The sequence below is a fragment of the Paroedura picta genome, chromosome 12 (assembly GCF_049243985.1).
Source record: "Paroedura picta isolate Pp20150507F chromosome 12, Ppicta_v3.0, whole genome shotgun sequence".
Taxonomy (NCBI): Eukaryota; Metazoa; Chordata; class Lepidosauria; order Squamata; family Gekkonidae; genus Paroedura; species Paroedura picta.
Window position 1 is genome coordinate 19,323,957 of NC_135380.1, and position 20,675 is coordinate 19,344,631.

Consider the following 20,675-nt stretch of genomic DNA (forward strand, 5'->3'; position numbering starts at 1 on the left):
AGCGTCGTTTTCCGAAATCGAGGCTCGATAGGCTCTCGCCCGGCAAGCCACGCCTCTTCTTGCTCGGAGGAGCCCAAGCTCCCGGGTAAGTCGTCCCGAGGTGGAGAAGATCCGCCCTTCCCTGCTACTTCCTTTCCTATTGGAGGAAAGCGAAAGGAGCGCCAGTCCTTGATTGGTCGGTGGGCGTGTTGATCAAAGCGCTCTGGCTTCCGTGTTTGTAGCCAGGCTGGCAAGAAGCCACCAGAGCCTCAATAACTTTCCGGAGGGGGACATGAGGAGAGTCACCCTCTTTGTTAATGGCAGCCCCCGGAATGGGAAGGTGAGTGCAACAGCCCGGTGAATTATTTCATTACATTTGTATACCGCTGTCTCCTGCGGCTCAGGGCGGTTTACATTGCAACTTGCGGTGCAGTACAGGGGTCGGCAGAGAGCGAGTTGGCTTCAGGTCTGAGAGAGGATTTGAACCCAGCGCTTTTAGTCCATTATTCTGACCACTGCGTGCTGTAGAGGAGCATTTCAGCCTCACTAGCTGAGGGCTCTTGAAGGAATGGGATGATGTGGGAGACTCTGCATGGACACACGCCCAATTTTCTCTTTCAAGCATTCTGTAATGGATGCTCTTGGGAGGTTGTAGGCTGATTTTGTCTCCTGCATCCGCTTCAGCTGGTTTCCAGCGGCATTCTGTGTTCCCTGGAATGTATTCAGTCCTCTCTAGGCATGGTTTTCCAAAGGCATATTTTTCCCTGGGTACCTGTGGCTCTCCCTGAACGGGTAGGGGTCCCCTCCTGTGTCTGTGGGTGTCTCATTGCTGATGCTTTACTCATTTCCACCCTGGCTGATCAGTTGATACAGCAAGCATTGCACATTTCAGAGATGTAGCCATGGCGGCTCATTTTCTGGCAGTCTAACCTACTTCACAGGGTTGTAGAGAAGATGAAATGGGGGAAAGGGAAACCACGCGTGCCACACTGAGTTCTGTGGAGGGAGAGTGGGTCAAAAATGGTAGCCACCCCAGTGTTAGTTTGGGAGGCCAAAGATTAGGTGACCCTGATGGTCCTGTGCTGACTGTGCAGTCCTGTCAGGGCTCTCTCAGCCTCACCTACCTCACAGGGTGTCTGTTGTGAGGAGAAGAAAGGAAGGTGATTGCAAGCTGCTTTGAGACTCTTTCGGACAGTGAAAAGTGGTGTATAAAAAACAACCTTCTTCTCAAGTTCCAAGAATTGAGCGAAATGAAATACGTGTATGTCATACATCCTAGGCGCATGGTGAGATGTTACTAAAGAATGAGGGAGTTGATTCACCACTATGTTGGTGCCTAAAGCCCACTGGCAAATCTAGTTCAGTACAGCTGTGGCATCATCATGTTGATGTTCTTCTACAGGGATTGTCTAAAAATGTGTAAGATGAAAGGGGTCTGATTCTGAGCAGCTTGGGATCCAGCTTGCTGTGGTGAAGATGGTGAACTATACATATTAATTCAGCATTTTTCTCTTTTCTCCTGATTTTTTTTTTAATTTTGTTGGTTTTTAAATGTGTGTGCGCACTTACAGTACCTTGCTATGCCCTCCATACATATTTATAAAAATAAAAATGTATAGTATTTTATATTGGGGTGATGGTGGGGTTATTGAGTGGGAAATTGGTCTTTGGGTTATGGCTGCAATCTTATGCCAATTTATTTGGGAGTAAATATCATCCATGCTTATGAAGAAGTGAGTCCAGAGTTGTTGTTGTTGTACCTGTGGCTGAACTTGGTTTCTCCAGCCTGAATAGGCAAAGTTGTCTTGCACAGAGTCAGACCGTTGGACTAAATAGTTCACTATCACCTGCAGGTCTCTGGCAGAGAAATGGCTTTTGCTACACTTGCTACCTTAATCCTTTAACCAGTAGTTGAACTTGAGACATTCTTTATGTAAAAGCATGTGAGTTCCACTAAGCCACAGCCCCTTTTCTGTATGCATGTGCAGACAGGAGTTTGGACTCCGTTGGGTTCTCCTGGACCGCCTGAAGTTAAGATTCCTTGACAGCCAGTACTTCTGTTTTTAATTTAAAGGGAGCCTTTTCAGAGACAGCCTGTGGCTCTGTAGTGCATACATTCAACATGCAAAAAGTCTCAGATTTGATCCTTCATGTCTCCTGTTCAAAAATAATACTGAGCATGAAGGCTAGGAAAGTTATCTCTTGTCTGAAAACTTGGAGAAGCTTTTCTTTTCCGAGGAGACACACCAGGCCAGGGTTCAGATGGTATGAGACAGCTGTGTGTGCACTGTTCCCCTTTCAGTGATGTTTGGGAGCATAACAGAAGAGGGGAGGCATGACTTTGGTGCTGTGAATCCTCTCTCACTTCAGTGCAGGTACAAAGTCACCTTCACTTTCTCAAAATGCAACCCCTGCAGTGTTCTTTCTCAAACACAGTGGCTGACGCAAATGAATGACTGCAGCAGGCTTATGGGTCTATTTTGAGCCTCACTGACTTTCCTATAGCCCAGTTCAAAGATGTATAGCAGTGTATGATTAGATAATGTGGGATTTTGTAAGACTGAGTCTTGTTTCAAGATAATAACATGACATTCAGCTCTTCACCTGCTTTCCCACCTGACCCATAATTTTGGAATCAAGTTATACTACACATAGCATAAACATCACAGGTCCAAAGCAATTCTAGAGACTTCAACATCAATATAGTATAGCAATCCAGAAGAGATCCTAGATTTCAATTGCAGTTCAGTTGATAAAATGGTTTGCCTCACGTGTAACTTTCTCATCTGTAATACGGTGGTAATGATGCTGGTGTACGCCACAGGATCGGTGTAAGATATGCAAAGTATATGTGTTAGAAATGTTGTGCTCTTGGTAAAAATTGTTGCATTTGACCCTTGTTGCATTTTGTGCATAGAGATGGAAGCTTCTATATGCAGAATAATCCCTGGTCCGTGCCTTTTGCCCCTCACGTGCCATGAATGCGGCAAAGCCAAAGAGCAGTGTGTCATAGTTAAACTTTTCTCTGTAATATTATTAAAATGTACCCTGTTTTTGGGAGCTGGGGGGTTCCGAAGGTTCACATAGCCATTAAAAAGTTGATTTATCTTTCAGAACTTACTAAACAATTCAGGTCCCCTGATGTCTGTTTTTGTTTTGCTTGCAATTCCCAACCCAGGTTTCACTGTCATTTCAACAACCCCAAGAGATTCATGTTGATTCATGGAGACAGGAAAATGGCAGATATGACTAATTCAAACTTTGGAAATGGAAAGTTGTCTATAATCTTTGAAAACAGCCCCTCCCCCCCTTCTCCATGGAGGCTGATTCTAAGGGGATACAAAGGAAGTGATATATATCAGGGGTAGTCAACCTGTGGTCTTCCAGATGTCCATGGACTACAATTCTCATGAGCCCCTGCCAGCGAATGAAAGAGTCTCAAAGCAGGTTTGAGTCTCTTTACATGCAGCCAACTGGGTGACCTTGGGCTAATCAGTTTTCTTCAAGCTGTTCTCACAGAGCAGTTCTCTGAGAGCTCTCACAGCCCCACCCACCTCATAGGATACTGTTGTGTGGAGAGGAAGAGAAAGGTATTTGTAAGCTTCTTCAGGACTCTTGGATAGTGAAAAGTGGGGTATATAAAAAGGCACCTCTTGCTTCTCTGGGATACACCAAAGAATGCCACTTATGCCCTACCAAAAGCAAGGACTTGAAAGAGAAGCTGTTACTCTGCTCCAGATCTCTGCATTTCCTCCCTGATGCAGGCTTATAATCCAGTCCTGAGCATCTTCTGGAAGGTGTGGGCTCGCTTTAAGGACTGGTCATTTTCATCAAATGGTGGAGAAAAGTCAGAAGAAGCCTGTCCCTCTGTCTGAAACAAAAGTGGCTGGCGATTATTAGGGCAAAGGCAGCAAATCCAGTCTGCCGTCCACCCCCTGTAAGGAATGGGTTTCCAAATACAGTAATAGGAGAGTTTCCCAGGTATGCAGGAAATATTACTTTATCCAACAAGTGGGGGGAAATTAGCAGTGTTTCAAGGACTGACTGTACTCTTGGAGATTTGAGAGTTGGCCAAGGGAGAATGGTGGAAGGAGGATAAATTATTCCACTTTAAACCTCTGAAAACTGAAGGAGAGATTATTGGAGGGGCAGGGAATGCCATTTCAAGATTGTCTCTCCCCCAAGATGCCTCACAACTCAATTTATAAGCTGTTATATTTTGCTTCTGCCTTCCCATCCCATTCACCATGATTTTCACAATATTTTTTTACTAAGTTTATGGGAAATGGATAGAAAATGATAGCCTGAATTTGGTGTAGCAGATGCTCTCCCCATTACTATTTCTCCTCTCAGTAACTACAATCAGCAGAACTCTGATTAGAGTGACCGAAAAAAGGGGAGAAAACCCTATGTGAGAAAAATAACTCAATAGAGACAAACCTCCCCCCCGTAAACGAACCTAAAATATAGCTAGACATGTAGTGCTAATGTACAAAATATCATTTGGAATTTAGTTATATGTTCAACAGTGCTAAAATATCATTTAAAAAACACAACCCTATGTTTCTGCCTATAAATGGTTATTCCTAATATAAAGACAAATGTCCAATAATTTAAATGTAGGTTAAAAGGTACAAATTATATCCATATGCAAGAACCATTACCAAACATGTCTCAGCTAAAAGGCTTCGTCAGTGGAAAAATTCAAACAGAGCACTCCATACATTTAACAAAAATATACATAAATCTCAGAATGTTCAAAGTGGACCGAAAATAAAAGGGAGGGGAGGAGAAAAATAATTTTGTGAGTGTCGAGGAGACATTTTTTTTTTAAATATAAATTTTGAAAAATATGGGACTGGGAGAATTACCTTACTCATACTGATATGTTCCCCCATAGAGTAGGTGGTGATAAACATTTTTCAAAATCAACAGGGGCACCTCATCAAGATGTGCAATATTTCATACGCCCATGGATCTAAGATATGCATTAAGCACATGACTAAACAACTGCAAATTTAAAAGTTTCCTGAATTTTAGGGGGAAAAGGTATGTAGCTACTTGGGACCCCTCCCCCCCCTCCAAATGGTGCTGCATTTACCCTTTTAGGCCCAATCTGCAGTTCTCAAAACTCCAATGGAGTGCTCAAGTACAACTAGAAAAGAATCAGCACTATGATAGTCCACCCTATTCTGAATATATGGAAAAGAGGAAGGTAGGGAAAAGGTGATTAGCAGTGGCTGCAGAAATCGTAAATAATGCTTTGTCTGTGTTGGGGGCGGGGAGTAGAAATGTGTGTTTCTCCTAAGCATAGAACAAGCACCTGTAGGGCCACCTGACTTTTGTGAAACAGCCGGCTCTAAGGACCCTGTTTGACTTATGAATCCCTGCCTGCAGCAAATCGGTGCTTTAACTGGGGTGGGAAACTTGATTGGAAGCAGAACCTGCAGAATGGCTGTCTTTTAATGAGCCATAATTTGAATGTTTGCCAGCATGTCTGGCTCTCTTTTCATTCCTGTCTCCTGCTGTGATTAGAAAATACGCCAAGTCCCCTTCCCTCTATTGATATAAATTGCAGCATGTAGTGACGATGCAAAACTTTAAAAAGTCCAAAGACAAAGATTCAGTAATTGCAGAGTTGTCCCAACAAATAGACCAGAAGCTGTCTGTAGTCTCACTATTAAAGGTAAAGGTATCCCCTGTGCAAGCACCGTGTCATGTCTGACCCTTGGGGTGACGCCCTCCAGAGTTTTCATGGCAGACTCAATACGGGGTGGTTTGCCAGTGCCTTCCCCAGTCATCACCGTTTACCCCCCAGCAAGCTGGGTACTCATTTTACCAACCTCGGAAGGCTGGGAATGGCTGCTGGAATCCATCGGCTCCTTCTAAGTGGCCATTAGAACACACTGAGTAAGGGTGCTCAGTTGGTTAGTTTGAAGGCTGTCCCCAAATGGCAGTCCCAAGTGCCTTTTTTCTCATAACATTTATGCCTTAAGGCAGGGGTAGTCAACCTGCGGTCCTCCAGATGTCCATGGACTACAATTCCCATGAGCCCCTGCCAGCATTCATGGGAATTGTAGTCCATGGACATCTGGAGGACCGCAGGTTGACTACCCCTGCCCTAAGGGTGATCCTTTGGCAGCAAAATCGCTTTTGGAGCTTGCCAGTGCATGATAATGGGCCAGCAAGGGTCAGCTCATTTCAGCCCTCTACATGGACTGGTTTTTGAAGGGATCTGTGCCAACAGCCGGCAGTGGAGCCCTTCATAAATCATATTACAACTGCAGAATGTTCCAGCTTGGGCTGGAAGGTAACTTTCTGAATGTTTGCTGTGGGATTTGTTTTAGCATTTATATTTCTGTCTTCATTGTATGCTGATGTCTGCTTTTAGAAAGGCTGTACTTCCCCCTCCCCTCCCCTTTTATAGCATTTGTGATGATGAACGCTCTTCATTATGTGCTTGCTAAGAAACATAGGTTGGTGCCTACATGTGAGTAAACATCACTGGATGCAATGGGACTTACTTCATCATTTTTTTACAGATAATAAAACCATCTCTAAAATATACTATGCTTGGATAACAATCCTGTGCACACTTATGGAGGAGCGATTCTTACTGAATTGTGGAACTTGCTTCTGAGTAAGCATCTGTTGGGTTGAACTCTGCCTGTAAAAACATGACACAGAAGGGGAAGGAGAACGTGGAATTTCTTCTGACTGGACTTGCATGGGATTAAGCTGTTCAAGCAGCCTTTCACATACACAGGCGTAACTGGAGAAGTTGGATCTCAATGGTTTGATAGTTCTCTTTTTCTCAAATAACACTAGAATTTGAGTGGTCCCTGTAACCTCATATCCAAATCTCCAGCAAAACTATATCCTAGGGCAGAATTTGTAAACCAAAGTTCCGTGGAAGTCCTAGGTTCTGCCAGCATTCCTAAGGGTTTCTATGAAATTTTACTACTCCCACTTCACATTTCCCCTTCTTTTCCCTGTTGAATGTTGTAATTGTTGATTTTATTTTTTTAATTGTGTGCAGGGAGAAGGATGGGGTTTGGTAGTATAGTGTGACATGTTGTAAGTGTTCCTCAACCAAGAAAGATTGAAGACCAGTGCCAGAAGTGTGTGTTCAAATAGAACTCATTGTACTGTTGGAAAGTACATAATGGTGAAGTTTAGTAAGCTTGGGCCAGGTCAGTGCCTGAACAGGAAACCCATCATCAGAGCCCTCCAATAAATGTGGGGTTTCAAGCTAAGTAAATGATTATGACATTGTAAAGAAACGAGAGAAGAAATATTTCAAAGAACTAAAATAGTTGCCTTTTCTTTGTAGGTTGTTGCTGTTTATGGGACGCTGTCTGACTTGCTCTCCGTGGCTAGCAGCAAGCTTGGAATAAAAGCAACCAGTGTGTACAATGGGAAAGGGGGCCTTATTGATGACATTGCTTTGATCAGGTAAGATGAGCCGGAACTGAACATTTGTTCATTATGAGCGAGAGTATGAGCTAAATGGATGCTAGAGCACTGTGTAACAAGGGGCTATAAAGCTGTGGATCGAGATACCGTATATACTCGCATATAAACAGAGGCACCTAATTTCACCACAAAATGCTGAAAAACCGTATTGACTCGCATATAAGCTGAGGCGGGTGTTTGGATAGTGACTTTTCCCCCTTCACTTTTGGGTAGGATCTTTTTTTTTTTCCTTTTCTTTTCCCTCCTCCTCCCTCTGACCCCGCTTGCCTTTTTATATCCAGTCCTTCTTCTTATCCAATTCCCTATTCATCTTGGCACAGAGTTGTTGAAGTGTGGCACTCTGATTCTTTGCCTGCGTTCTGAAGAAGTCTGTCCAAGGGGAGGCTTTATTCCATGGCCTTTTTGAATGGTTAATTGGCTCTCGGCCACCAAATCCCAAGACAATGAGCCTTTGGCTTTGTGTGTCTAGGTTAGAATTTTTAAGAAGCTTGGGGTGGAAAACTAAACCACTTAGTATCTGGATTAGGTTGGGACTCCCTATTTATAAATGAAGAAAACTAAATGGGTTGTTTGCTAAAATAAGTTCAGGACCCCGTATTTGTTCATGGAAAAAATTGTTTCTCCCTTTGCCTGTCCCTCAGGGATGATGACGTTCTGTTTGTATGTGAAGGGGAGCCATTTGTTGGTAAGTATATGGTTTTCCTCAGTTGATCTTTGCCTTTAGAAACGAGCCGCCCGAAGTTTGCAAAACGCACTAGCAAAGTTTGTGTGCATTCCATGCCTGTAGATCCCCAGACAGATGTAAATCCTCCCGAAGCATTAACAGGATCTCATTCAGACTGGCTAACACTCAACGTCGGCGGACGATGCTTCACAACGACTCGGTAGGAACCCTACCACCTTATTCAAAAGTGTTTCCCCGCTTGGTGTATTCAGACGACTAAGTCTGCAGAACTCCTTGCGTGCTAATAGTGTAGCATTATTTGTTCAATGTGTGGGCTCATGTTCTTTACAGAGGTGGCTGTATTTTCAGCCCTGCAAGATAGAATAGATGTCTCTTTATTAATATGTTGACCTGAATGCAGTATGAAACCAGAGGTTCCGTGAACTCTTCCACATACAAACCCTTCCCATTCGTTCCATTGGTAATAGTGTATACATTGCATATCAGTGTGTTCTTTACTGCATAGTTGCAGCTGAGCTAGATAGTACACTGGGTCCAACACAGCTTTTCTTCATGTGTGTGAATGTATGTACATAACAAAGAGCATTTCCTGCAGGTAACAAATATGAGTGGAGGAAGCACAGGTGAGAGGGTGCTTAATCTGTCCTTTCTGGTAATTCCCACCCCCACCCACCCCCCCAATGAAAATCACCTCCGTTCCAGGGGCTGCTTTTCATACCATTTCCTGGAAGAAAGAAAGTTCATCATCCTTTCCTTGCCTGCCCTTCTTTCAGACCAGCAACCTGCAGAGGCTGCTTTTGATTTTATTTAACAGTGAAACTAGGGGAAATAAAATGGAGCTGTGAGCAATGGCTGCTTGGCTAGGAGTCGTTCCATATTGGGCTAAGAATTCATGTCTTCCATGGGCAAGCAATTACAATGGTTGGTCATTTGACACAAGAGAGATGGTTGCTCAGGTGAATATTGGTGAGGTGTCTTCTTTTTAAGCCTTAACTTTGCTAGCATATTTTTTAAAAGTATATGCCTGCTTGAAATAAAAGTACCAAATAAAAACATAATGCATGGAGAAGCAAATGAAACAAAACAAGCAGATCAGCAATGCTGTTCCCAACCCAAACCGTCATCTAAAGATAAAACTGTTGAATTGGCTCATGAATGCTTATGCTCCAGGTAGGGGTTTAAATGCGACGCCCTCTATTCTGGAGAAGAGGGTTTGATTCCCCCCTCCTCCACATGTAGCCAGCTGGGTGACCTTGAGCTAGTCACAGTTCTACTAAGGGCACTATTCACAGAGTAGTTCTGTCAGAGCTCTTTCAACCCCACGTACCTCATAGGTTGTCTGTTGTGGGGAGAGGGAGAGAAAGGTGTTTGTAAGCTGCTTTGAGACTACTTTGGGTAGTGAAAGCGGGGTATAAAAACTAATTCTTCTTTCCTAGGAGCACTTTAGTCAGCAAAGAACCTGAGAGCATGCTGGCTCGCATGTTTAAAGACAAAGGTCAGTATGGATTTCAGTTCTTCTGTGCTTATGGGGGAAACTTTTCTCAAAATCTAGGAAAGGCCTCTGTAAAGGTGGTGTATACCTCACCAGTTCCCCCATACCCACAAGTGGGTCTTCCACTGTTGTAGCAGATGGGAGACCCTTGGCAAACTCTGGTGAGACAATCTCTATCATTTTACATGATATGATACTATCTGTTTTGAGTTCAGCACTGTAATGGACAGTTTAAACAGACATCAATTGATCGCAGGAGCAGGCCACAAATGCCTTGCCTTATAATGGCAGGGATCTGATTTATGCAAGGAAACTGCAAATGGATGGAATTTTGCTGTGATCTTTCTCCTGGAAACAGATGCGTGGGGGAACAGAAGAGATCACAGGGGGGCCTTCTTGATTGACCGTAGCCCCGAATACTTCGAGCCCATTTTGAACTATTTGCGTCATGGACAACTCATTGTGAACGACGGCATTAATTTGCTGGGTATGTATTATCGGAACGGAGGACCCTGAAGTTGCTTTTAGATGCCTCATGTCCCCGTTACGAGCCCTACAAGGCTGATGGATCCTGCCTGCGTACAATTTAAGTGTGTTTGGAGGGATGCTGAATGCTGGTCTTGCTTGTGAGTAAATAAGTGAGAGAAATGTCTGTCTGTGAATCTGGCCCGGTGAATCCTGTGTTGGAGGCATGAGAAGGACTGCGGACAAGCCCTGGAACCCTTCGATAGCCAGAGCAGAAGTAGGATCTCTGCATTCACTTCTTTTGATTCCAGGACTGGTGTGGTTCCCTCACTGTCGAAAGAGGGCCACGAAACTCCCGCCTCATTTATTTTATTATTATTATTACATTTATCTAGCGCCCTCCCCAGCTACATTGTGTAGGCCGTCACCCATAAGTAGTTTGTCCATGAAGCTTCCTGATTTATAGCTGGGCCGCCCTTCTCCACTGGGGTTCCTGAGACCTTTGATAAAATGCTGGCTGTGGGGGTGGGGGAAGCATTGTGGGATCCCTATTTCAGTATTTTTTTCTCAGATGTACTCATGGCTGTTCAGTTCATTAAGAGGGGAAAAATGATTTCTTAGTAAGGCCCCATTTAGGGCCCAGAGTGTAATGTTAATCAGGGAGGCTTGCATCCTGTACTATAATTTTTATTCAGCTCTTCACGTCCCTTGTGGGAAAGTGTGACATTTTGCATTGGAAAAAGACCAATCCAAAAATCTGGGGGATTTGTGAGGCCTTTCAGCTGTGAATTAAGCCTCTTTTCCTCCATCCCCAATTATTTTCAGTATTTGCCATGTGTGACTGACTGTTTTATTGGAGTATGCAGGTCATATGGGAGTGTTTAAAGAAACAGGGGACTAGTTACCCACCTTCCTAAGTCAAAGCTATCCAGACAGGTATAAAATGGAAACATGTGGAACTTTTGTAGTCGGTGGAACTGCTCAAGACCTTAAATACAATTGTCAGAAACAGGCTGGAATTATTGTGACTTGCACACACTTGGTGTATTGCCAGGATTCTGTGTTCCTTGTTTCTGTCGCCTTTCCCCACCCCCATGACTGGAGTTTCCTGCTAGAGTTACATCAAGGGTTGGGGAGGGGAAACTAACCCAGTTTATCTTCATTCATACATCACTGGCAACCAGAGTTAGTTCCTAACCAGAATTCTCCGTGTCAGAAGGGAGAAACAAAACACATGAGCCCAGCAACAGATCAGGTTCATCCACATGTGGGTCAAAAGAAAAGAAAAACTGTAGTTAATGTTTATCAACAGTTGACTTCTGAGCATAGTTTTAAAAAATGGCATCAAATTCTATATTTGAATCTGGGTAATAGCAAACCTTGGTTAGTGTTAACCTTGGCTTAAATAGGGGTAGGGGGAGATCACACAGCTTTTGTTGTTCTGGGGCATCCTGTCCCTTGGGCAAGACACAGGGCATACATGAAAAAGCTTCCTCTTCCAGCTTGGTGTAGTGGTTAAGGCTTCTGATCTGGAGAGCTGGGCTTGATTCCCCTTTTCCTCCTCCACATGCAACCAACTGGGTAGCCTTGGGCTGGCCACAGCACTGATAAAGCTGTTCTGACTGAGCAGTGATTATCAGAACTCTCTCAGCCTCACCCACCTCTCAGGGTTGTGGGGAGAGGAAAGGGAAGGCGAATGTAAGCCACTTTGAGGCTCCTGATAGAGAAAAGCGGCATATAAGAACCAACTTTTCTTCTTGATTGTTTCTAGTAAATCAGAACAGCAGGGTTTTATTCTTGTCCTCTAAGTGTCTCTGCTCTGTTGTCAGGAGTTCTGGAGGAAGCGCGATTCTTTGGGATTGATTCACTCATTGAACATCTAGAAGTCGCTATTAAGGTAATTGACATTTTTGTATCAGTTTTATTTCCTCAAATGAGCAAAGGAATACTTATGCTATTTTGTTTTCTTGCTGCTTCGGTAAAAACACTTCCTTTTTTCCTCCCTATAGAATTCCCAACCAGCAGAAGATCATTCTCCAATCTCTCGAAAGGAATTTGTCAGATTCCTCCTTGCAACCTCAACCAAATCTGAGCTGCGCTGCCAGGTATTCAAATTAAATAGCTTTTCAACTCTGTGTGTGGGGAAGGGGGCATTTGAAAACTGTCTATTTCCATCCTCTGCAGTCGATCCAGTTCAGAACTCTACTACCTTAGTTCTGGGAGTAGAGCTATCCAGGGCCAGTTCTCCAACACAGACACCCAAGCAGCCACTGGGGTGGCCCAGTGGGGAAACTACCAAAGCATTGCAGGAGCTGAACTCGCCACTGGCATCCCTTCCAAGGCTTATTCTACAGCCAGGCAAATCTTAAGAAAATTATTTTTTTGTTTGGGCCTGGCCAGTGATGTGGGCCCAAGATGGGAATCCATTGCTTGGGGAGGAAGATACCTACAACTAATTATATCACTAGTTTTTTAAGTGATCCAATAATGGAATGATATCACCCCCATTTTATGGGCAGAGTGACTAATGTGCTCCTGGTTGACTGTTTTGAAACACATGTGCAGGGTCTCTGCTACCCCCACCCCACCCTGATGCATTATTGACAGACTTCAGCTGCAGTCTGGGGCTGGGGCTGCCCAGGTGCTCTCAGGGTAGTTATGTAAGGATTCCTGTGCCTATTTGCATGAAGCACTTCAGAATTTTCAAACTGCTGTACTGATTCTGTGTTGATTGTCATCCCCCTCCCCCCTCTTTTAAAGGGTTTAAATTTCAGCGGAGCAGATCTCTCTCGTTTAGATCTCAGATACATCAACTTCAAGATGGCCAACTTGAGCAGGTGCAACCTAGCCCATGCTAACTTGTGCTGTGCTAATCTGGAACGAGCAGACTTGTCCGGATCAGTGTTGGATGTGAGTTCCTTTAAGTCCTTCTTAGCTCTCACTGAGATGATCGCACTACATCTTGACTGCCTTCATGTGAGGTCCTGTATGATGTAATGCTCTTAACACAAAGTGTTGTCAGTAAAAACATCCTCTCTCCCTGGCATGCTAGTTGTCTGACTGCAAGGAATTGTTTGTTGCTGAGGCTCACAGAATCAAATGGCTCTTTGTGCAGGCAAACCAGAGCTATTCCACCTCAGTGAGCAAACCATTTGTGCTTGTAGATTCAGGTGAATAGCCACGTTGATCTGAAGCAGCAGAGTAAAGTTTGCATCACTTCTGAAAGGCATGCATATTTAAAGAAAGTGGAGCCACAAGCCAGGGAATTCCTAGTGGGCCATCTGCCGTTGCCTCAAGATAGCTACCACAACTAAGTATCAGAAAAAACAGAGATATATGTAAAAGGGTACTGTTGTTTTTCAAGGGCAGGTAACAATATGCAAAGTTTTTGTTTTCTCAAAACAAGTTTAGTTCTGTTTCACAAAAGTATTCAGCAAACTATCTTCCTTTCTTATGTTTCATTCAGCTGTTGATTACAACCTTGATTACAGCTCCAAAACATCACTCCCCTTCCCAACTTTTCTCCATTGGCTTTATCAAGGGAAATGTGAGGGTATATGAGATTCTCCTATGCTGTGGGCCTCTACAAAAGTCCGCTTCTAACATACTGGCAACAGCGAACCATGCCAGGGTCTCTTCAACAGCTGAATGGAATATAAGAAGGGAAGATACAGTCCTGTGGAGAATTTGCTTTTGTAAAAGATGATTCTCTCTGATGTGAACCATAACTAAACTTGTTTTGAGAACACAAAAACTGTATTAATTGTCATCTGCCCTTGGAGAACAACAGTACCTATTTGCCTCAAGATAGGCAGATGCCATAATGCCAAAGTAGGGGGTTGGTGGCCCCTGCAACAGAGCAACAAGTGGGTATGTTCTTGTTTAACTGTTTCCCGTGTATCCCTGTTACCTTCCCCACACACTAGAGCAGGGGTAGTCAAACTGCGGCCCTCCAGATGTCCATGGACTACAATTCCCAGGAGCATTCGCTGGCAGGGGCTTCTGGGAATTGTGGTCCATGGACATCTGGAGGGCCGCAGTTTGACTACCCCTGCACTAGAGTAAGGAAGAATTGAGGGAAAACCAACAACCATGTCTTGCTGGTTGTCTCCTGTAGGACCTGCTCCATTGGAATCCCAAGCCACCATTGCTTAGAAGCCTCAGAGTGCTCACTTCTGGAGACAGAAAATGCATTGCATCCCTTCGAAATCTGATTCTCATTTCCTCTGTTTCTGGTAGTGTGCCAACCTCCAAGGAGTTAAGATGCTTTGTTCTAATGCAGAGGGAGCCTCACTGAAAGGATGCAATTTTGAAGACCCCTCTGGCCTTAAGGCTAACCTGGAAGGTAAGGATCAGATTCTATTTCTTTGTAGACAATGTTTACATAAAACTTATAAACAATACATGAATAGAAGCCTGCACTCCTAACCACTATACCAAGCTGGCTCTATTATGTGCTATTGTTGATTAGTTTATGTAGTTAGGGGTTTTATCTGTATGCATCTGTGCTTTGTAGGAAAGTGGTGATGGGTTTGAGCCCTGAAGTATGGCTAGGAAAATTTGGGTTCAGAGTCTCACGTAGCCATGAAATTCAGTGAGTGACCTTGGGACAGTTATTTTCTTCCATTAAAAATGATGGCAGTTAAACAGGGGAAGGGAGGACTGCCCTGAGCTCATTAGTGGAAAGGCAATAAATATTTGTTATATTTATTGACTTCCTTTTTCATTGGGAAATTGGTAGCCAGGATAATGGCCTGGAATATAAAAGGTAAGGCATGCAGTGGGTGGGTGAAAGATCTATAAGTAACCAGGGCTGTCTTTCCCAAAGAGCTCAGTTTGGTTTCTGCCCTCGAATCAGATGTGTAATAGAGGGGGGGAAGTTGCCTTTGTATTCCTGAGATCCCATTACTGGGGGCAGACAAGAAACCCAAATCAGTCCCCCAAAGGAATGTTTTAATTCTTTGCCTGCCGTAGGTGCTAACTTGAAAGGGGTTGATATGGAAGGGAGCCAGATGACCGGGATTAACCTGCGTGTTGCAACTTTGAAAAATGCAAAGTTAAAAAACTGCAACCTTCGAGGAGCTACTCTGGCAGGAACAGACTTAGAGGTGAGTCACGAGTCCACTTCCAGTCAGCGGGTGGCTTTAAAGGAAAAACTGTATAGAGTTTGGGAGGCTTTTGCAGACATCAGCTTGGCCTTTTTTTCAGCTGCTTCTCAGTGCAGCCTTTGACACTTTTGCTGCATCTCTTTGTTAACTACTTTTGGAAATGCCGACTCTGGATGTTTTCAGGTAGGGCTGTGGGCCTTTATCATTTAGCTCAGGCACTCATGGCATCCACTGTCCTCTTTCTAGTGTTTTCAAAAAGGTGCACAAGGTTAGGTGGGATTTGGGGATTTTTAAAATTCTATAATACAGTGGTTTTATATAGAGTACTTTGCCTGTACTCTATATAACTGTAGGACTTGACTCTTGAGTAAATACTATTGGATAGCATGGCTAAAATGCTTAAAAGCGTATAAAAGGTTATTCATTTTTCAAAAGTCACATATTCTTATCAAAATCTGACCAGAATCTGTCACTGTACACATGTACAAGGAGCATTCATCAGCTGTCATGGTTTCTAGCAACAGTATGGATTAACAATGGTTAGACTTATGTAGAAGGACAGTGAGGAAGAGAGGCCCTTTCTCCTGTTCCATAAGTGCATGAGATGCTTGCAAAATGAAGACCGGTGGTTACCTGTTGAGGGTGCCTTAGCTAGCTCAATACATATACTTTTCTATGTTTATGCAAGCCAATATTGTAAATCACCATTAACTTTAGAAGGCATCTCATTAAATAGAGCTTTTGCCTGAAACCCTGAGAATCTACTCTTAGAACTATATATAGCCTCACTCTCTGACATTCTGTGGTTGGCTCCAAATCCCATGGCAGCCATTTTGTGCTTGTGCCCACCACCCTGTGTTAAACTGTCAAAAGGTGGCCGCAAGCTAAAGAAGTTTGGAGACCCCTAACCTAGACGAATGGATTGAAAATCTTTGACTCAAAAAGGTTAATTGGCTACATATAAAAACTGCAGGTGGCAGCTGTTATAAGACACATTCCTCTTTCACTTTCATACAGGTATCAGCATCTACTCTTGCTTTGACAAGCCCCTTGCATCCCAAAACAGCATGATTGTTATATGCACAACTACCATTACAGTCCAAGTTACAAAAACTTGAAATCATAATCAATCTCCAGTCTTATTTTCAGCTGCAACAAATTTCAAGTTTAAAACTAACAGCTGCTTTCTGCCCTTCAGAACTGTGACCTGTCGGGCTGTGATCTACAAGAAGCCAACCTGAGAGGCTCCAACGTGAAAGGGGCCATCTTTGAAGAGATGCTGACACCTTTGCACATGTCTCAAAGCGTCAGATAAGCTACCAAGCCCTCTGGGAACATTGCTGCAGCCTTTTCCTTTTCTCCACCCTTTATCCTTAAAGTAGGAGTGAGTGACCTGCCTTCCACAACTTGAGTTTCTCAGCAGTGCCTCAAGAACCACCTCTGATCATACAGCTGTAGACACATCCCTTTCTGTAGGTACAGGAGCTGCTGCAACCTTCTCAAATGATGAAATTGTGAAAGCAAGTTGGCTTCCAAAGCAGCACAGTAACAGTTTGCTTGTGTCGGCAACTCTACATCACCTCACTCTTGAATGCGTCTTGGGATTTTTAATTTATAAAAGCACAATATATGCAATTTATATTTATTATATAAGCCTGTATTTGCAGTAGAGACCTCTTGAGATGGGTAAGCCCTTATACTCTGTATTAAACTTTTTCATTCTGACAGCAGCTTTTATGTTCTTCAAATAGGATTCTGTGTCTAGATCGGTTTAGAGCATGTTCATCTACTGATTCCTCTAGTCGTTTCAGTTTACAGTGCCTTTGATGTTCTTTTATTCTTATATAAATGCTGTGTTTTGTAGTCCCAATGTATACATGTCCACAGGTACATGGTATGTATTTCTTTCGTACATCAAGGTAATCACCAACTGGTTGGGAAAACTGATGCTAAAAACATAACCTTCAAACTGTCTTCAGGCACATCAGAAAAACGCTACAATCAGCAAAAGGCAAGAGGGAACCCCCTCATCTCTGCAAGAGTCTACTGCATACCATGCAGCAGTGGAAAGTATACATTGGGACTACAAAATGCAGCATTCAGACAACAATAAAAGAACATGAAAGGCATTGTAGACTAAAACAACCTGAGAAATCAGCAGTAGCTGAACATGCTCTAAACTAGCGGTCCCCAACCTTTCTCAGGTCAGGGACCATCTCCGAGGTGAGGGGAGAGCCGATGGCCCGGGTGCTGCGCAAACGTGCATGCGCAATTGCCACATGTGCGCGTTTTTGCCACCAGGTAGCGCTAATGCGCATGCGCAGCAACTGTGTGCATGCACGTTTTCGCCACCATGGGTGCTAATGCGCACGTGCGGCAACTGCGCGCATGCGCGTTTGCATCGCCGGCATGCCGGCAGCTCCGCCTGCCTCTTCCCTTCCTTCTCGCTGTGGGCGGGGGGACGCAGGCACAGCTGCAGGCGGCCCGATGCCAGGCCATGGACCGGGGGTTGGTGACCCCCACTCTAAACCACTCTGGATCATATTTGAAGACACAAATACTGGAGAACACCAGTAGCTGCTACATTAGACTATACAGGGAAGCCACTGACATTCACAAACACCAGTATAGTTTCAACAAAAAAGAGACTGTGGCCCGCTATTCAATCTAAGATTCCCTATGTCCTTCTGTCCAGCTGTTAATAAATAGATCTGTCTCCCCACTCTTACCAGTAAGGCAGTCAGAAGGTTGGCCCTGGCTGGTCGAGAGGGTGACTTTAGTTTTTTTCGCTTGCCGTCTTGTCATTTTTTAGTAATTGTAATTATGGATTTTTTATGGATTTTATTGTGTTTTTATACTTTTATGTGAACTGCCGTGAGTCCAATCGGGAACGGCAGTATATAAATTTAAATAATAAATAAAATCAATAAAACATAGCTACTTAGCTACCCGTCATCAAATACACCAGAATATAAAACCATGGGACTCTAAAAGCACCTTGTAGCAATTCATCAGATAAGGCAGGCGAAATCTTGACTAATAGACTTTAATAAGTTCCATCCAGACAGGAAAAACACTTCCTAGTTCCCATCCATCTCCTGGGGGGAGACTCATGGATGACAGAAATGTGATGTCTTAACACTCCATTCCCCAAGTACTAAATAAAATTCCCAGCAACTGTTCACACACAGTTGCCATGGCATCCTTTTGGCACGGAGAGATTCCCATCTTGCCATGTCCTACCTCTGAAGATGCCAGCCACAGTTACTAGTGAAACATCAGGGGCTAAAACTACCAGACCGTGGCCCCACAGCCCGGCAAACCCTCAATAGCCAGTTGACTCTGGCCATGAAAGCCTTTGACAGCTCACTGAATGCCTCTGCGGGGTGGAAACGTTTTGGCAGACCCAGAGATTGGAAACACTCCGAAACAAGCAACCGCATCTACTATGCTCCTTAACATTTCTACTACGCTGCAGATTAGGCTTGTGCACTTCAGCTGCTTTGGTGGCCATTCAAGCCCAAAGCGGCCAGCACCACGCTGGCCACTTTGGGCATGAATGGTTGCCGAAGCACACTGAAGTGCACAAGTCTACTGCAGACACTAGAACCCTTATGGCTGTCCTACTTTTCTTTGCATTCTTGCCATCGTCCTGCTGCCTCCTACTGCAGGCCAGCAAGCCACAGTCATGCACCCCATCATCGATGCAGAGGCCTTGATGAGTTGCCAAAAAAGAGAGTGGAGTTACCTTTATTATTTTAGGGTAGCTAGGCTAGCTGTCATGTGCATGGGCTTGGCAGCTAAGACCCAGAGGAGGGATGAGCCGTTCTTCCCCTGAGGTGACACTCCTGCTGTAACGCCAGCACCAAACTTCTCTTCCTCCCCCTCTGTGTGTCCTTCTGCATGTACAATCAATGCAAGAACCTGCAGGGATTTTTGATACCAAATAAAACTGGGTGCAAGCAAAAACCATAACCTTAATGCTGCCTCTCGTGTCACCCTGAATGAGAGAAATCCACATTAGAATAAAGACATGGGTGCTTCCAAATAGGAGGGGGGGTCACTGACCCAGTTTATAGAAGTGAATGCCAGCTTGGGCTTAGAGGATATATCTAGAATGGCTGCATTTACTTCAGCCAGATCAGTCATTTGATGTGAAGATGGCAGCATGAAATGACTGGGATGTATCTTCTCTTACAACGTGCATTGGAAAGATGCGGCCAATCCAGCTCCCCCTTGCAAGTGACCAAATCCTTGCAGGGTTTTTTGCACAGATTTATTTATTGTATGGCAGGTGCCATACAGCCAAGGGATTTTAAGTTTGTCAATCTGCTGGACAAAAGACATTTGGAGGTGGCTTGCCATTGCCTGCCCCCACGTCTTGACCCTGGTATTCCTTGGAGGCAGCCTTTCCAAGTGCTAGCCAGGGCCAATCCTGCTTAGCTTTCAGAAGGGATTGGGTTTACCTGGGCTATTCAGGTCAGGTTTTGCATGGAAGTGGCTTGTATCCTGCTAAGAAATCCACACCTGATCCAGCCGCACTGAATTTTACCATATGTTTGGAACTGCTCTCTTAGCCAATAGTTTCCGAACGTGTGCCTCTCTAGTTTCCGCTCTTAAAGGGGAGATGGGGTTACATTCTGTTTTCTTCCTTGAAATCAGGAACTTTGATGTGCACAATGTTGGCATTCGTTTCCTAGCCAAAAGTCACACTGTGCTGTTCACCAGTATGATGGTGATGCCAGGTACGGTGCATTTAGTTCAGCAGTTCAAGTCAAGGCACATCCTTGCAGTGGGAGCACTGAAAACACTGTGGCTTCAATGATATTACAGGGAGGAGAAGAAGCAGAGGATGCAGCATTAAAGCTGCTGCCGTGGTCAAGGTCCTACTGCAGCAGGGCATAAGGGCTCTCACATCTCAAGAAGCCGGCTTTTCTATTTTTCCTTTGTCTTATTTTTGTAGCAGATAGGAGTTAAATATTGTTATCAGAGAATTCTATTTTCTTAAGCCGTCTGTATAATTTATATGTCAGGAAGCTGTTTTGCCGAGGTGATGCCTCTTGCGTAATCACAACGTTGTGTAATTGCTAAAGGGACAGGACGGGCCCAGTAGGCCTTGTCAGACGACCGATCACATGCTGTTATACAACCGCATCAATAATAAAGAAATCCAACGTTTACATGGAAGCCTTGCCTTTGCGTGCAATAAGGACACCACCAGGTCTTGTTCAAAAATTCAATCAGTTAGCTGAAGGAAAGTTCAGGCCGGGGCAGGTGGAAGTGGCATAGAGCGATTTCGTATCATTTCCTTGGGAATTCAAGCATAGCAACATTGTTTTTTTCGTAAGTGGATAGACAAGTGATTGAGTCACAAAGCCATGCACCTAGTCCATGGGGCTCTGGAGGGGAGGCATTTGATTTGCATTTCTCAGCCCTTCATTCCGTGGAGTAAACCACTATCATGGGGTGT

At 44.1% G+C, this 20,675-nt stretch overlaps 1 protein-coding gene across 5 annotated transcripts; it reads left to right on the top strand.

Moving 5' to 3' along the window:
* The first annotated feature begins 66 nt into the window (after window positions 1-66).
* On the top strand, window positions 67-20,385 carry KCTD9 (potassium channel tetramerization domain containing 9). Of its 5 annotated transcripts, XM_077307050.1 has the most exons (14): window positions 89-319; window positions 3,744-3,960; window positions 6,522-6,619; window positions 7,313-7,434; window positions 8,097-8,140; window positions 8,219-8,339; window positions 9,577-9,635; window positions 9,991-10,119; window positions 11,927-11,994; window positions 12,107-12,202; window positions 12,858-13,007; window positions 14,337-14,442; window positions 15,072-15,205; window positions 16,404-20,385. In XM_077307050.1, the coding sequence occupies exons 6-14, from the start codon at window positions 8,233-8,235 to the stop codon at window positions 16,518-16,520; spliced, it is 966 nt and encodes a 321-aa protein (XP_077163165.1). In that variant the 5' UTR covers window positions 89-319; window positions 3,744-3,960; window positions 6,522-6,619; window positions 7,313-7,434; window positions 8,097-8,140; window positions 8,219-8,232; the 3' UTR covers window positions 16,521-20,385. The 5 variants fall into 5 exon arrangements, with proteins under 5 accessions (XP_077163160.1, XP_077163161.1, XP_077163165.1 ...); XM_077307049.1 differs by lacking the exon at window positions 3,744-3,960; XM_077307045.1 differs by lacking the exons at window positions 3,744-3,960; window positions 6,522-6,619 and having other exon boundaries at window positions 67-319.
* The last annotated feature ends 290 nt before the right edge of the window (window positions 20,386-20,675 follow it).

What these genes read in the sequence shown, in the direction of transcription:
- KCTD9 (XM_077307045.1), top strand. Translation starts at nt 272, where the DNA reads ATGAGGAGAGTCACCCTCTTTGTTAATGGCAGCCCCCGGAATGGGAAG. An exon ending in CGATGCTTCACAACGACTCG is followed by an intron (nt 8,340 to 9,576) that starts GTAGGAACCCTA and finishes CTTCTTTCCTAG; the next exon opens with GAGCACTTTAGTCAGCAAAG. An exon ending in TCGCATGTTTAAAGACAAAG is followed by an intron (nt 9,636 to 9,990) that starts GTCAGTATGGAT and finishes TCCTGGAAACAG; the next exon opens with ATGCGTGGGGGAACAGAAGA.